Source organism: Clinocottus analis, unplaced genomic scaffold (genome assembly GCF_023055335.1).
Source record: "Clinocottus analis isolate CAN_PGR_092001 unplaced genomic scaffold, fCliAna1.0.p SCAF_12, whole genome shotgun sequence".
NCBI classification, from domain to species: domain Eukaryota; kingdom Metazoa; phylum Chordata; class Actinopteri; order Perciformes; family Cottidae; genus Clinocottus; species Clinocottus analis.
In genome coordinates this window covers 16,613,561-16,630,747 of record NW_027175843.1, presented here as the reverse complement: position 1 = coordinate 16,630,747, position 17,187 = coordinate 16,613,561, and the positions used below count along the sequence as shown (strand labels likewise).

General features: G+C 44.0%; 2 protein-coding genes across 3 annotated transcripts; one reads left to right on the top strand and one right to left on the bottom strand.

Annotated features, from left to right (window-relative positions):
* Positions 1 to 188: 188 nt before the first annotated feature.
* LOC137782948 (FAST kinase domain-containing protein 3, mitochondrial-like) lies at positions 189 to 4,518 on the top strand. The gene is made up of 10 exons (XM_068572666.1): positions 189 to 267; positions 573 to 1,486; positions 1,675 to 1,825; positions 1,927 to 2,114; positions 2,219 to 2,387; positions 2,566 to 2,651; positions 2,828 to 2,999; positions 3,104 to 3,173; positions 3,330 to 3,444; positions 3,529 to 4,518. The coding sequence occupies exons 2-10, from the start codon at positions 605 to 607 to the stop codon at positions 3,625 to 3,627; spliced, it is 1,932 nt and encodes a 643-aa protein (XP_068428767.1). The 5' UTR covers positions 189 to 267; positions 573 to 604; the 3' UTR covers positions 3,628 to 4,518.
* Positions 4,519 to 4,913: 395 nt separating this feature from the next.
* On the bottom strand, positions 4,914 to 16,930 carry cfap65 (cilia and flagella associated protein 65). 2 transcript variants are annotated; one of them, XM_068572664.1, is made up of 35 exons: positions 16,811 to 16,930; positions 16,360 to 16,448; positions 15,811 to 15,998; positions 15,622 to 15,724; positions 15,077 to 15,243; positions 14,691 to 14,899; positions 14,387 to 14,523; positions 14,075 to 14,300; positions 13,713 to 13,981; positions 13,428 to 13,619; positions 13,067 to 13,272; positions 12,765 to 12,921; positions 12,428 to 12,556; positions 11,912 to 12,163; positions 11,666 to 11,805; positions 11,447 to 11,531; positions 11,187 to 11,333; positions 10,900 to 11,065; positions 10,280 to 10,408; positions 9,954 to 10,167; positions 9,595 to 9,714; positions 9,294 to 9,384; positions 9,064 to 9,149; positions 8,857 to 8,923; positions 8,516 to 8,626; positions 7,918 to 8,109; positions 7,453 to 7,611; positions 7,157 to 7,297; positions 6,768 to 6,884; positions 6,472 to 6,606; positions 6,337 to 6,387; positions 6,016 to 6,227; positions 5,784 to 5,915; positions 5,244 to 5,621; positions 4,914 to 5,138 (listed from the first exon to the last, which is right to left on the bottom strand). In XM_068572664.1, exons 2-35 carry the CDS (start codon positions 16,444 to 16,446, stop codon positions 5,066 to 5,068), a joined length of 5,268 nt encoding a protein of 1,755 aa, XP_068428765.1. In that variant the 5' UTR covers positions 16,447 to 16,448; positions 16,811 to 16,930; the 3' UTR covers positions 4,914 to 5,065. The 2 variants fall into 2 exon arrangements, with proteins under 2 accessions (XP_068428765.1, XP_068428766.1); XM_068572665.1 differs by having other exon boundaries at positions 16,369 to 16,448.
* Positions 16,931 to 17,187: the final 257 nt, after the last annotated feature.

Here is a 17,187-nt window from a genome sequence, read left to right as displayed (position 1 = left end):
ATATATTGCTTCTTTTTTTTTCCTTGATGGATGAGATTAATAGAGCGGCTCGGCTCGACTCGGCTCGGCTCGGCTCGGCTCGGCTCGGCTCGGTCAATCGAAGAAGCACGCGAATGCACGTCGGGCAGCCAGCCTGCAGTTCACAGTTTGACCTCGGAGGGGCAGCACGTGTACGCACATGTAATCCACGAGCTGTTACCAAACCCGGAAGCTGAGTTTTGTAACATGTTGCCGCTTCTCCTCATTTGCACTCCTGTCTCGCTGAAGGTAAGTCATATTCTGAAAGACAAGGTAGAGTTTGTTTGGCGCAGATATGTTATCTACATTTAATTCACACGTGTAAAAACGCTGTAAGGAAGCTATGCAAGGACAAATCCGCTACATTCCCGTTTAAAATTGACTTGTGTAACCGTGTTATAACTGTGTGTAACTTGACCTGTGGGGAAGATGAGGGGATTCAACATGTGATGTGTTGAATTCCCTCATCTATCTACCAAAGTTAAGCCCTGTGCGTAACAGCAGGAACATGCCCTGACGGTGACTTTCCTTGTCTTCACTGTGTTTTGAGACAGGTAGGGGTCGTTACGTCACTTCTGAGACAACAATGAAGTCCATCGCCTGCTTCTCGTCGTCCGTCAGAGCGGCGTGTCAGCGCCCTACAGCTTGTTTCCCTCTCACTCGGGGTCTAAATCTCTGCAGTCCAGTGAGCAGATGCTCTGATACGCATTTTACCCTTAAGACTGTTGTTGCGCAACAACCGTGCGCAACTTGTGTGCGTACTTTTCACAGTACGCAGGTCATCACCGCGGCGGTCCAGCAGGCCAGTGCGGCCCCTCTCCTCGCCCCGGTGCCCATCCCAGAGAGGGCTGAGGATGACCTGAACGTGTACCAATGTGGCAGACGCATGCCCACTAAAACGGCTGTAAGACCAGCCCCACACCTCTCTCCATACGTCCCGTACACCAGGCCACAGAGCAATGCAGCCGCACTGGTCAACATCCAGACTCTGATCGAAGGGGACGCGATCCCTGAGCTGTGCTCCCGGCTGGCAGACTTCCCCAGCAAGGACAGGGCAGATGGACTGGCCACTTTACTCGGGGCATGTGTCGAATCTGGCCTGGAGGCCCACAGCCCTCTCGTCCTCGGACTGATAAATGAGTGTCTGGAGCTCCTCTCCAGGAGGGACCTCCGGGTGGCACAGCTCTGTCACCTGGGTGAGGTGGCCTACGCCCTGGAAGGCCGGCAATCAGTCATGGTGACAGAGGTTCTGGACTCTCTATGTGGTGCCGTAAAAAAGGACGTTGTCTCTCCCAGCGAGGCGGCCAGGGTCTACTCCCTGCTGGCTCTGTGTCACGATCCTGCCAGCCCGCGGCAGAGACTCATGCTGTCCACTTTGCACAGACACACACAGCGGCTGGTCCAGCGGCTGAAAGCCAATGAAGTCAGCAATATCCTGCAGTCCCTGTTGAAGCTACAACAGAGACAGGTAGGTAGAGCAGCTACTTCTCCGCTCCTCTTGGACTTGTGACGCACTTGGACATTTATGAACACTGATATGCTTGGCTCTACGCTGAAGGTCTCTCTAGGAACACTAAATGTTTTCTCTTCTTGAAGTGCCGCACTGTAATTTGTGTAAAAGTGAATGATTATATTACTGACCTTTTTGTTTCACAGGCCATTTCCCTGCTGCTGAGGCTGTGTCACAGAGCATCACAGGTCCTAAAAGCTTTCAGTGATGATGAAGTTATCCAGATGCTCTCTGCGCTGATGATCCTGGGACATCATGATGAAAAGCTTCTGTCTGCTCTGGAGAAACACCTACTAGGTGGGTTTTATGTCCTCAAATGTGTTTTAGGGAAACAAGGATGTGGGTCTAAATGGATCAGGCATGAAGTCAATCCTGAAGTACTGTGCTGTGTTTGTCAGGGAGGATGGCGAAGTGTGATCCGGAGCTGATCGGCACCGTCATGGAGTACTGTCTGCAGATGAAGTGCCGCTCCGAGCCAATCTTCGAGGCTGTGGCTGAGAACTTTGTTTGCCATGCTGAGAGTCACACCACCCTTCAGATTGCCAAACAGATTGTCGCCATGGGGAGACTCAACTATCTGCCACAGGTGAGGGCTCTTCATCATGTTGCAATGCTGTTTCTAAATTTTAAAGACTATGAAACATAAAAGTGACGCGTATTTGATGACTTGATGTCTCCTTTGCTCCTCAGTGCTCCAATGAGATGTTTACAAAGCTAGAGAGCATTTTGTCAACCAGGTATTCACAGTTCCAGCCCCGCTCCCTGATAGAGGTGTTGCACGCCTGCATCCAACTGGAACGCTTCCCACTCAACTACATGTCCAGAGTGTTCAGCCCATACTTCCTGCAGAGGCTGCAAGGTACGCAAGAGGCCGCTTACCCAAAGAACATTCAAGTCGACTTAATGACAGAGCAGTTCCATTGGATTGCATCGTGCCGCTCTTGCTGTCACTCCACATGTAGACATGAGGAGCTGTGTCAGTGTATGTTATATGTATGTAATGTCTGTGGCGTAAGCTGTCCTTGTCTGTCTTACAGCACCGGGGGAGCCATTGGACAAGAACGCACTGGGACAGCTGACACAGCTGCATCTCTCCAGCTCATTAGAGTGCACTTACTACTGGGTGAGCAACGCAGCAGGATACAGTTGGGAGTTTTCTTTTTGAAGAGTGCGTTTAGTTTATTCAAGTCGTGTACTTGCAGGAGTTGCCAAGTAAATTAAGCAATGTCTTTATAGAAAAAGATTTGAGTCAGATAAATGATAACAGGGATTAATTCTCCATACTTTCTTCCTCATCAGGGTCCTAGACTGCCACACTTCCTCTATGTGAAGAGGTTTTCCTCTGTGGACCATGCCTTCGAGACCCCGATGGAGAGTCTCCTCTACAAAGAGGTCAAAGGGCCACTTATAGAGCTGCTGGGGGGAAAGTTTTACTCCACCAGAGTCTTTACTCACAGTGGCTACACAATAGGTATGCAGGAGTAAATATAGAACCTCACAACATCAGCGTATCCTCTCTTTAGTCGATGGCTAACCTGAACTGCCCTCACGGATTCCATGTGCACTTTTCTCCAGATGTGGAGATATGCCTGGATGAGAAGGGATACATTCTGCCTCTGTCTGAGTGGGATCAGACTTACAGGAGGTGAGAGACACGTTCTGCAGAGCCTGCGACGGGTGCAAGCAGATCGACACGCCGATCGGTTACATTTTGAATCCACTGAAAGTTAGCTGCATGACATTTGTGGCGATTCTGAACCGATTATTTCAACTCCTCCTCCATGTCTTGTGTCATGTGTAGGGTGGCTCTGTGTTTGGATGGAGAAAAACATTTCTGTAGCAACACACGTCACCTGCTGGGGAAAGAAGCCACGAAAAGGAGACACCTCCGCAGGATGGGCTATGAGGTGGTGCAGGTACGATCATTGCATTATTATCCAATATGATCTCCCATATACGAAGCATTGCAGTCATTAACAACTAATCATGTTCTCTACCAGATCCCTTACTTTGAGTTTGAGGAACTGATGACTCAGAAGAAACAGGTCCAATATCTTCACAAGAAGATCTTTCCCACCGTATTTAAGTTCATTCACTGATCTGAGTCGCCGAACAAGTTCAACGAGAGATTCCTCAGTGACCTTTACTGGTTGATGTTGCTGTGCAAATCAAGCAACCTTCCAATGAACTGCACAAACATTTAGCTGAGTGATGCTGCGCTCTAGTTGTCTACAATGTGAAGAAGAAACGGAAATGCTTTTATCTGTGATATTCAGCTCACAGCATATCCTGATGCGAGGATAGTGATGTCTGTAATAAGGCAGATTAAAACATTTCAGTCATAGGAACCGCCAAGAAGCATAGGGGTAATTTAAGTTAGTGTAAAAAAAGATATCAGGCCTGTTTGATTGTAACCTTATTTATTTATTTTTGCAAATCAACGAAGTCTCGTTTTGAGCCACAAAGTAAAAAAATGTCAATAAATAGTTTTGCATGAAAGATAAACAGATAAAGATGAATGAAATCACATCCCCTTTTAAAATGTCAGCTGCTAGAAACTGTCTTCCTGAGCAGCTGCATGACCTTTCCTGACCTTTTTTGTGACTATATTTTATAGTTTGCACCATTTTGACTCAGCTTAATTTTTAATAGCTGCTGTTAAACTGGCTTTGCCACAGATTTTATGGAGCAAAACCTGTGAAAATAATACTGCACATTTTAGAATGGTGTGAATGTATTATGTTAAATGAACACAATAGTAGCTATTTATTTGAATACTAAATCTGAGTGTCAGTGTTGTTTCCAGCTTTGCCCTGTTCTGCTGTTGGTACCCGATTTCCTTTGGAATAAGGACAATAATGTGACTTATTTACTGAACAGGATGCCTGCGATACCTGAAATGAAATGTTCATGAGATGTACAAATGTAGGACTTGAAATATGCTTTTATTTCATGTTTGAAGGTATACCATAAATTGCCTTTAATCTTTATCATTATTGGACTGTTGGTTGATTCTTCATATCAGGAAAAACGTGTTGCACAGAGTTTGATTAATTTCAGATCTATTGTGAAAAACTAACAGATTTACATGTCAATAACAGCTATTAAGAAATTCCCCCACTTTAAAAACTCCAATATTGATATTGATGAGTGCTATTGCTCGTAATTTGATTAAAAAATTGCAACACAATGAAAAAAGATGCAATCGAGGCCTACAGTTGAAAAAAAGGAAAGGGACAAAACCTGATATGTTTAAATTGATATCCAAATGTTCTGTAAATGGTTCTGTGCAATAAGCAGTAAAATACTGCATCCACATGTTATCTAACAGTCTTGCAAAATATCACACAAATGCAATGAGAAACAAAATCTAGTTCACAATATATCAGTAGGAACATTTTATATCATTGCCAGTGTGGAGTGTCCCAGTAACTTGCAGTTTGGATGAAGAGAACATGGAAAAGAGAGAAACTGACACACAATAAGTCACATTTGAATGAAACCAGAAGGAGAGGGACGTTTGCTGGCTGGTGAGACTTAAGTCCCTGCTGGTTGCGTTCTGTTCCTCATTTCTCCCTGCTCCGCCACGATTTTAGACGTCTTCCTAGTTCTGATGGAACACACAATATGTTAGCCAATATGTTAGACATTTTATTTCTGACTTACAGTGGAGGGAGGTTAACCAAGGCAACTAAAAGTGTGCGCCTGTCTTCACCTGGTACAAACAGGTGGCAGAATAACAGTGCGGGGGTACGCTGTGAGGACCAGCTCTCCTCTGACAGCTTCCATCATCAGGTTCTGGAGGGTGTTCAGCAAAACATCCTCACTCATGTCCGCAGGCGCGTGCTCAGCGTGTGGTGTGTTTTGTGTTGGGAGCTGGTTTCCCAGACGGCCTGCAGTTCCCTCACTGTCCACTGTGCTGTGCTGTTCTTTCTGTTCAGCTGTCACGCTCAACAGAACCTGAGGTTTAGGTGTATGGTGAGAAGGAGATGTGGGGCAGTGAGAGGAACTAGTTTTTTGCAGCCGGTAAATGATGAGCTTTGATGGCAAAGTCATCATAGAATGGGTGAAGGCTGGATCATCTAGTACGCCCCTGGTAAAAGGAAAGAGACACATTAATACACACACAAATATACAATGTCCTTCCACAATGCTCAACTGCAAATTCAATCATCTCCATTAGGTTCACTTCGGTGCATATGTCAGGGTGGATGTCTGAATCCAAGTCTTTTCTGAGTGTCTGTGTAAGTGTTACCTGAGCAGAGAGGTGAGTGCATGCATGGTGATGTCTCTCTCATCGCCGTGTGTCGTTGAGGGCCGCCGAGCAGGAGAGGAAGTGCGAAGAGAAGATGCTTCAGGTTGCTGGGGCATGACTGACTGGAAGCATCTTAGTAAGACAGCACACATGTAAATGTTTCTGTGGTGTGCATTAAAGCTCAGTCTGTCTTTGTGCCTGTGATGTAAAGAATAAACTTCATGTCCTATACCTGTAGTGCTCATCGGACTGTTCAGCAAGGTACTCCAGAAGCCTGTGAGAGTGTGCTGTAACCCCGAGATGCAGCAGAACAGGTTGTGGGGGGTCCGGGCACCTCAGGGATTTTGCGCTCTCTCGCTGGGCCCGACGCTCGGCTCTTGTCATCTTGTTGCATATCGTGCCCACTGTTTCCCAGCTACCACTCGCACCGATGGGAGGAAGAGTCTGGAGGGGAGAGAAAGAGAGGCATCCAAGTCTTTGTTCTGCACTGCTTGTCTATGAATTGCATTTGATAACTTTCATATTTGTTTCACAAGAGAGAGCAAATGAAGACCTTGTATGTCCTGATTGGTGGCCCTTTTCTTACTGGAGCTCTTACAGGTTCCTGTAACAAGACAATGGATGATTATGGCGGAGAAAGCTGTGTCATCGCTGTTGAAAAATATCAAATTGAACTTGAAGAAAGGACCTTATCTATCAGAACTCTTTGGCTTGCTGTAAGATTGTAATCCTTGATAGTGAATTCATCTTGCTGTCTCTTTTTCTCTTCCTCCCAACGCTGCGAAGCATCACGATACAGATTTAGTTCGGCTTCCTGGATAACCTGAAGAGGGGAGGAGAGAACACTGTACTCCGTACTTTGTAGAAAAGATTAACTTCAAACAATTGTCTGCCAAAGCAGAATTTAAAAAATGCCATTGAATATTAGACTAAAATTCACTGGCAAAAAACAAAAAAAGATCTACACTGGCGCTGCTGTGGTACCTGGCAGATGGCATCTAGCTGATAACAAGTGGGGTAGTCAGTACAGGTGAAGGTAAGGACACAAAGGGCACTCTCCCCTGGACGCAGAACTCCTTGTTCTGGATTGATCTGCAACACCTGACATAACGCAAAACACACAAACAAATATGTGAGATTTCCTGATATATATTTGTGATGTCAGATGTATGACAGACGGTCCGACACATAGCGACATAGCGGGGAGGATCTGCTTGTATCTTCTTCTTCTTCCAAAAAAAATATATATATATATATATATATACACAAGTTAACATACATACATGTATAGTTTATAAATTATATATATATATATATATATATATAATTTACACACATACATAGGATGTTATTACACGTGCACCATTGTGTACCTGCTGATAGCTCTGCTTGTCCCATTTATACTGGACAGAGGAGTCTGTGTGGGACACATTGGTGAGAAAGAGGAGTCTTGAAGATCGTGAGCAGACAGGGATGTCGCCAAGAGAGACACTGTCCTCTGACAGAAATACCACCTACACACACACACACACATTGAGATGAACACATAAAGGCTCAAATGGTCACAGATACAAAAACCAGAAGACTTATTCGGAATAGTCTGCTGGTATTAAGCAGATTCAATTAAAGTTTTAAAAAAATGATTTGGAAAGACAAGAACTGCTCCCACCTGTCCCGGGAAAGGCACTCTCTTGACATAGGGTATAGATGCCTTAGTATCGCTGCAGTTGAATGGATTTGTAGATCTCAGTGTCGGAGAATCAAAACCACGTCCTTCAAACACCACCAGCGTAGGGTCTCCACCCTGGACGTGGATAGGAATACCCACCTGGTGATGCACAAAGACAGACTGAAAATCACAAGGATTGGACACGGGGGTACTTAGCTAATGGTAGCAATGTTATGGTGGTATGCGTCATCATGCTGAATAAATCAATCAATAAAAACTCATTAAATTCTGTATCTGTCTGTGCCAGCTTCATTTCTAAATTGCTCTACATTTGATTACAATGCTACAAAACGTGAACAAGGGGAAGAAGCATGGGGCCTACAATACATACTGCCGAAAACCAGCTGTATAAAAAGCTTAAGGGGGCAATGGTAAGAGGGCCAAGAAGGTAGGCTCAATCCTTACATGGTACACCTTAGCCTCCAATGGAGAGAAGATCCATTCCAGCGTGGCCGTCTTCCCAGGTAGGACCTCTCCCTCTGGATTGAGGCAGACCAGAACTGGATGGTTAAAGTTGTCCACTTTGAGCTGTGACAACACAGCCGTGTCCACCTCATAACGGACTGGCACTGAACCGCAATTGTGTAGTTCATACACCTGCAGAAAAAAGAAATGCCAAGTCACGCTGGTTTCGTCTAGCCTTTCAGGGAAGCTCAGGTGTCACTGTTAACAGTTGCATGTATTTTTAACTGGGAGGAACACATGTCAGTTAAACGATCAGCAATAATGGATTTCCAAACATAGGTATTAGGGAAACTGCATTTTACAAAATAAAAAATTATGTTTAATCTCATTGTATGGGACAGTTGCTGCTTTGTGGATCATAACTATGTTGAGCTTCATGATGGAATCCAGTGGTGCAAGTCAAATAACAGGATACCTGTGGAAGCTGTTTCACTGAATATGAGTTTATATATACACATGTATATAATATATGATATATTTCAGTTCACTGTGAATAGGCCACTCCTCATAGGCTTCATGTCGGAGATATCTAACACACCTGCTTCGGCGGAGTAGAGTCCCCAATAGTGACAGAGGTGAAGACATGTTGTTTGGAGGCAAAGTGGAGATATGGCCGGTCTTTTTCTGTCGTCCAGCCCTGAAAGTTCAGCTGCACACAGAACCACATCACGTGCATGTGTAGTTAACATCAAATATAAGTTGAACATCAAATATGACCACACCGAGTCACATAGTAGGTGATATTGGATCAAAGGATAAACAGGAACCAAACCATTGAACTGAAACAAAAGTATAATTTGAATGTAGATGTTTCTATTATAGTCAATCAAATTTGGTGTTGGTGTTGTGAGACTGAGAATAAATGAGATTCTGCCTCACCAAGATCTCTCTCCCGTAGGAAAGTTTGAGCATGACAGGAAGCCGATTTGTCCCGACCAAGTTATGGCTGTGAAGGACAAAGTTTAGATTATTGGGGGATCATAATATTAGTATGATCTGCTCTTACATAACTCTCCTCCTTGCATATAATAACAACAAGTGTCTTGTGTATTATGCTCTGCTTCATTCCTTGCAAAAATAACTGACCTGTAGGTGAAGTGTACTGCCCTCTGCTGGCCAGGGAGCAAAGTGCCACAATGGGGAGAAACGCTGAACAGATGGTTGTCTTGAACCTGTCAATGATATAAAGATATGTAAGGTTAGTGTCATTAAGGTATTAGGAAAGGTTATTTTTTAAATATTAAAGTCTCAGTCACGTTTAATCACATACTCAAATCTAAAATGCATTTCTGTTTTAAAGAAAAGACATGCCTGACCTTCATCTGGTACAGTTCAGTGCTGCTGAACTCTCCTGTCTCTGCCCAGTACTCCAACTCTATCTGCTGGTCCACTGGAAACAAGAAAGCCCTGATATTGAAAAGAAGGTCAACGATCATTAAATCAAAAATAAGTAGAAGTCCCTTCAAATTCCTCCCTACTTCACAATCCAGAGAAGAGAACACTGTCCTGTATACTGCACATACATAAAGCAATGTGAGAGAAATATAAATAATAGGCTGAATGCAGTCATCTTTATTTCAGATTGACTGTATTCTCGACATTCTGCTATTTACTCACCAGTCTAAAGGGATGGAGCCCGGGTTGTGAAACATCAACATAAAAACGGAGGGCTCTGAATTTAGGGGAGTGCCACTGAAGTTAAAGTCCAACATGGATTTAGTGAAGACTGAAGGAGAACTGCTCAGATTAGATGCAGGAAGAGAAGACATAAAGACAACATATCATTTTCAAGTCTTATCCCATTGTCTTTTACAATAATAAAAACAATCAAATAATGATAGGAAAACAAACAACAGTGACTGAAAATCAAAACCTCAACAACTCACATAAAATAATCTATCTAGGGCTATTTCTTTTTCTTCTTTTCTTTTTGTTAAAGTATATTTAATTGAGAATTCATATAGTCTTCCCCTCACCTGTCTCTGGTAGAGGTTCTGTAAGTGAGCTCTGCAGGGGATGGGTTGGACAGGATGTGCTCATTGAGTCTGTCCAGTGAGAAGAGTTTCCACACGTGCACCTTGCTGAGTCTGCCCACACTGCCACCACTACACACATCAATCACCTGCAGGGTGGGGAACACGCCTTTAGCTCGAACTTCACACACTGCTTGCGGAGGGGATGACACAAATCCTGGGGAGAGAGATAAACAGATATAGAAAAAGGAAGAGCATTAAGTATGAAGTCAAAGCAAACAAAATAACAGAATACATTCGGTTGTGTAGTGTTTGTGTTTTCCATCTACCACTGGCATTCAGCATCTGGTAGCTGATGGTCCACAGGTACTGGGCTCGTCTGTGTGGTCTCACAGTGGAGCGCAGCAGCATTGTGGAGTGAGAGACGATGGTTCCCCTCTCACAGTCCAGCTCTATGGCTAAAGGGCCAGACAGGACAATGTTAGTCTACAACACTGGAGCGACCACATCTGTATCTGTTGTGGTCGGTATTCCATCTTGTTTCCACTCTATGTCGGTTTTTATTTGGCCATGCTTTTTAGTTAAGTTAGAGCAGGTCAGGTCGCAGCACTGGAACTGGCTTTGCGTTATTTACGTAGTTAGAGTTACTTTTCAAACAAATCACTATGGAACCAATTTCAGTTTTATGTTTAAATGATTACCCTAACAGATTTTTTTAAATTTTTTTTATTTTATTTACAGCACATTAAATGGTTGATTGGTCGCATTAATGATAAGTTACAATGGTTTGACGGGCAGTCATAACATAACATGCACATAAGTTGTGCAGCGATCACTTTGTTTGCCTTACTGATAATCGGACAGAGTGAAATCAAACCTCTGCTGAGGGTTGAGCAAACATGTAAATACAGCATGCAAAAGAAAGCAAGGACCACGGAAAAGATACTACCTTTTGGCTCAGTCCCGGGGTCATAAGTAAGATCCTCATCCAGAAGCATCTGCTGCACAGAGAGACGAACGGAGACAGAACAGGGGCTGTGGTTCACCAGAGGAACCTGAACTGCCCGACAGCATCCAACCAGAATCTCTCCCACATCCAGAACTGCTTTCTCTGCCTGGGGTGGACAAAGATACATAAACTGCTTGAAAGTTTACATACAGTTCAAGTAGTCACACATATACATCAACACACACACACACACACACACACACACACACACACACACACAGTCCCACCTCTATGAATCCTTTAGAGCCCAACCCCACCACTTCAAGCGTGAGGTGTGACTCGTTACATCCAGGAGTCTGGCTCGGCCAGAAGGTGAGAGTAGGTTTGAATGTGTATGTTTTCTCTTCCAGTGGGCTGAAGTACCATATCTGGACCTGTAATGCCAACCAATCACAAACAATAGTACAAAAAAAAGGTAAATAAAGTCAGATATTTCTTCAACAGCACAGTCTCTTCTTTAATAAACATGATTCTCTCAGTCTCTCACTGAGCTGTCATTGGGATGCAGTTCACCAGCGTCTGGTTCAACAAAGATAAGCTCCTGGTCTGGCTCTGGGATGCTCCATTGGAATCTATCATAAAGGACAATCACAGAAAGCCAGCGATGGACAAGATAAATGATGCTTAGATAAGTCCAGACTACAAACAATACACTGACAAATGTCACAAATACAGCACTGGAATAACAAACATGGTGTCAACCGACCGTAGAGGGACGCGGCTGAGGTTCCTGATGTGGTGGGATCGCTGCGTCCGAAAGCCCAGAGATGTCGGCTTGAAATATAAACTGTTGTCTCCTTCCAGAGTCACACACAGTTTTTCCACCACACTGACAACTATCAGTTCCTAAAGGGCACAGAAACAGATGCACAGATAAACTAACCTGCAAGCAAAGTGTGGTGAGTGCTCCAGCTTTTGTCCTCTGTGTACCCGTGTGTAGTGTGTATGGTACCTTTGTTTGTTTAGTTGCATTGAGCTGAAGGTGTAAACTGAATCCCTGTTTGGGACTGTCTTCCATCGGGGTTGTTCTGAGGGTGAGGATTTGGTGTTTCCCAGGCTGGATCAGACCACAGCTCGGCACTACGGACACAGATTCTGCCAATGCAGGGTTTGAGCTGTGGTCCAGACAGAAAGTGAGGGGCAGGTCCCCACGATTCTGGAGGAGCACTGTCCGATAGGAAAGAACACGAAGGTATGGAAACACCTTCAAAGAACAAGGTATTACAGTTACCAGAGTATTGTATCTTAGTGTAAGGCAGTGTTTCAATGCCCTTTAAACAGATTTCAAAGAAAATATTCAGTTTCACAAGGCCTTCATCTTTTTTCTCTCTGGGAAAATTAGCATAAATAGCATCTTCCTTTTTTTTCCTGTTTACTGAAAGAACAGCACAACTACAGACAAATGAGGGACTTCAAAAGAAAGAGACAAATATGTAACATTGAGTTATTCCTCTTGCTTGGATCTCACCACTTGGGGAGGCTGCAAGGTGCAACATGGGATGAAATGCTCTTTGCCTGGCTGAAAGGAATGGCCTGTGACTCTGACAGTCACACACCAAGGTGGACTTAGCAGTCGGTCCTCTATCTGATGATTGTCCTGCAGCATCCAGAGAAGAAACACAATAGAGTCACAGCCAAATGTGTTGCATTATACTGTTATTCTTTTGTAGTTGACCTTTCCACAAAGTCAGGTGACAGATTTGAATGGTTTGAATGATTTTTTTTACAGATATTTATTCAGAAAGAGAAAGGCACAATCACTTGATGTGATGGAATTTCATCTATAGATTATTAAAGAGCATTACCTTATAGAATGCAAAGCACTCAAGTTGCGCTCCGTGCAGAGTATTGAGCTGCTTAGGGTCATAGGTCACTCTGAATGAAGTGGATTTTAGAGGAGCCAGGTCACATGATGAGGGAGAGACAGTGAATGGAGAGTCTTGGGCAGCAGTCCACACCAGGCTGGAGCAGAATCACATGCAACAGAAACCAGATCGAGCAAGAAAAACAATATAACAGATGTTCTCGTCGGGTTTTATTCAGAAACACAACGTGTGCGCTCGAAGTGCCAGAGTGAAAAGCTTCAATCCAGTTCAAGAACTGATACCTTAGTGTCCCTCTGGTGTGGTTGCTGATGGAGACAGGCTGAGAAGAAGTGGATGAAGATTTTTTGTGATTAAACAGTAGCTCACTGGGCACCACGGATACATGTGGGGAGGGTACAGAACTGCAAGAGAGGGGATCCATGCGACCCAAGCAGCACTGATAATATTCCTCCACGGGAGTTCTCTTGTCTGGTTCCTGGTATGACTTCTAAAAAAGTATACGGAAAAGGGGTGAGAGAGAAAATACCAAACATATACTGTACTCTTTACTAGTGACCTACGGTGTACGCGATTTGATTATTTCTTAGGAATCATTTAAAATCAAGACAAATCTGCACGTTTCATTTCTCTTTGGCACGTTACCTCCATTGGGCAGAGCATTCCCTGTTGGTCCAAGTGTACTTCATTTTCTCGCTGCATGGCAGTGAGAGTGCCTGGCGGGTCATGTCTGCGGTACCAGTGAAGCTTGTACAGGACCAAGTGCTCTGGTTTCAGTATGACTGGTTGCCGTTGCTCTGAATGACAGGTACCAATCAGGTCAAGGAATATGGGGTCCTACAGGAAAGCGCAATTAGGTGGATACAATGAATATTGCTGCCGTTTGTGGGTGTGCTATGAGTGTGTATGCATCTGCATATTGGCTCCTACCCTATGCAGTATGATACATGTCACTCTCCTGTGATGTACAATAGGCTGCGTGGGCCTGTAGACAGCCTTCAGCGTGGTTAGGCTGTGTGGGCATACGGTGCCACTTTCTGGCTGGATGCTGAACACACTGTTCCCAGTACAATCAAGGTCCCATTGGTAGAAAGCCTCAACAGGCGCAGAATTAACCAGATCCACTGTCTGTACGACTGCTCCTCCTTCTTCGACACAGCCAAAGTCCAGCACAGAGGAGGACAAGGACACTTTGGGACCTAGTTACAAAAAGAACAAGTGTGTATGTATGTATCCAGCTGGAGATTCCCTTTCTTTTTTCATGTGTGTGTTCATTAAAGTGTGTCCCTTACCTACACACGTTCCAGTGAGCTTGAGCACAGTTGTATTTAATGCCCCTCTACATTTTAGAGACAAGTACTCAATAGAGACACTATCCACCACAGCAGGAGTGTAGGTGACTAAAGCGCGTAGCGATCCTCCAGGTGGCACATTGCCCTTGGTCACATCACAGCCAAACTCTGACTCCAACAAATGGACCCCACGGGACAGTCGGGAAAGGGAGAACAACCCAGTTACCTGGAAGAGAGAGACAAAAAGAGCGATGATAGGGAAGTTCATTGAGAGCGTATGTTTGCAATTGTGTATCTTTGTGTGCTACTTACAGGGGAGGGGTTAACGATGTCAAAGTGTTTCTGCAAACTTTGTCCGACAGCCACAGAGCCAAAGTGCAGCTCTGAACCACAGTGCTCTTTTTCATCTTTAGCACTTGGACTTCTCAGCTGAAGACATGGGTATTTGGCTGAGAAGGAAGTCAGAGACAAGACAAGAGGAAAGTATTGGGAGAGTATTGGTTCCTATTTACCCATCGTCTCCTTCTATATAACCACATACTCTATATTTAAACAAAATCAGTGGGTTATTGTTGTCTTTTTGTCCTGTCTCCTATGTTAGTGCTAGTAACAGTACCTAGTCCTTGCAGCAGCACACTGCAGCAGCTCTGTTCCTCGTCCCCTTCTTCTCCAAAAGTGCAGTTGGCTTGCTGCTGGTACACTAGTGCCTCTTGTGGTCGGAAGACCACAGTGATGTGACACTCCTGACCGGGCTTCAACAGGCCTTGCTCAGGGCTTAGCTGAAACGGTGCTGTGCACTTCCACTGGAAGCATGTCTGGAGTTTACTGGGGGAAGAGTATGCAGAAAATAGGGAGGGCACGGACAAAGGAGAGAGGGATTGATTAACAAGAGTTAAGTGGAGAAAGTACTAAATATTCATATGAAGTATTCTGCAACCTTTCCTCCCAGGTTATTTATCCCTGTTACTTTCTTGCATTAGTTTAAAACACACTCATACATACCTGACGTTTTTGAACAGAAAACTAGTATTGGAGGAGTTTTGAACAGCACAGAGTGGTAGCAGCACGGAGTCAGGCACCTCCAGGACATGGCAGGGAATGATGGCACGAAGACAAACCTGCAGCCTGCCATCTTTACCTTGAAACTCAATGCTGTCTTCATACTCGCACTGTCCCAAGAAGTCAGACAGACACAGACAGACAAAAAGACAGGAGAGAAGAGTAGATCATGTTACATCTCTTTTATATATGGACGATGATTTTTCATCATTTTAAAGCCACATCTGCTTCTTATGGTGCTGTCAGCTCAACAAAGACTACATACTCATTACAAAAAGACGATAACAGTCTAGAATGTACTAAGTTAGTTTTTTGTAATTCTCCCATCCACCCTGAATATTTAGTTTTACAGTATCTGTATCTGTCTGGTATCTGTAAACATATTTGTCTAGAAATGTCAATTCAGCTCACATTGGGCCACAATACTCTGAAAAACTGATAAAGATATATTAATAGATGCAGTCATGTATAAGATAGTGATGCCTTACCCTCTGGAGTGGTCTAAAGCAGATTGGCATGGAGAAAGAAGTTCCTGGGCTGAGAACTATTATTTCAGGAATGAACGTGGTGAAAAACTTGGACGCTGGAGGCCTGTTAGGGGTCAAAGATAAGAGATTGCGTGAATACATCGCTTATATATGTGTTTGCATATCTATGACCATGTGAGTTTGTACAACCTGACATGTAGCTTCTGCAGCTTGTGATGAATATTCTTTAACACTAATGTCTTAGTGAACTCGCTCCCCAGGTTCCACTCCTCCCAGATCAGCTCTGACTTCAATTCCAACCCTAAGAGACAGCTTCTTTGGCTGGATGCTTGACGTCGATACTTTTCACCCCGCTGCCTCTGGCGAATCCCTGGATCCTGCAGAGTGGGGTGTTGCAGATGATGTGACTTTTAGAAAAGTTATGGAGGCAAATTACTTTTCAAGAAACTTCAGGAGATGCCCTGAAGACATTGCAAATTGAACATTTAGTATTTCATGTTTATTGCAGAGCTTGAACAGCCACACTGATAGCTATATCGGAAAAGGCCACAATCCATACAGGCACTGAATTGTGTAATTAAATGATAGATATAGGTATAGACTGCTGTGGCTCATGGGCCATTTTGCTTATTCAGTGAGTGACAACAACTGACAGGTTCAGCAAAAATGTATGTTACTAATGAAAAGCAGACCACAAGTTATTCATTAATACTGGCACCAATCTGTTTCAATTCGTACTTTCATTACTTTGTCTTTCCCAGGGGTGGAGGGCGTCCACGGTGCTCCTGAAGTCGAGGGTTCAGGCCCCCGAGCCTCAGCGAACATGGCTGGAAAAAGGCAGAAGTCATTCAGCGTAAGGACAACATGACAACATATAAACTCCAGAGGGGCGTTTTCAGTGGTTTTGAGGACTTGTAAATTCTCAGAGTTGTCACATTTATCAAGTTTAACTCTGAGTGCCATCCAACCAAAACATAGCTGGCGTTACACCGAGGACGACATTGAGAGTGTTTTGGAATTAACATCAATTAAGACCATTGCTATTGACCTAACTAGCTAACTTGTCCTCGCAGTCCTCTGGCGCTATGGCCTCGAAGCTAATGATTAACCTAGCTAACGCGGGGATAGAGGGCTGACAGCTGCACACATTACACTTAATAATACATTAAACACACTAACGTATCCTTACCTTCTTTCCAACGTCAAACAACCAAGTTGTTCATTCCTATCCAGGTGTGAAAACACCGATAACAACAATCAAAAGTTTCTCGACCACGGCTTTACCTCTGCAGTAAGCAATTGTTTGAAATCACCATAGTAACTACAGCAGTGGAGGAGGGACATTTACACTTTGCGAACTGATATAAAGATTTTTGATATATACTAGGTAGTGTTTACAACTGGGACATACGATCATTTAAATCATAGTTGTGCGTTAATGAGACTTGTTGAGAGGTTATTAAGGAATCGCCCTCCAGTCAGAAAGCATTGCATTGCTTCTGTGTTATAAATATGACCTGTCCCTTTAATTGTGAATCGCATTGATTGCCATTGACTCCTTTTGAT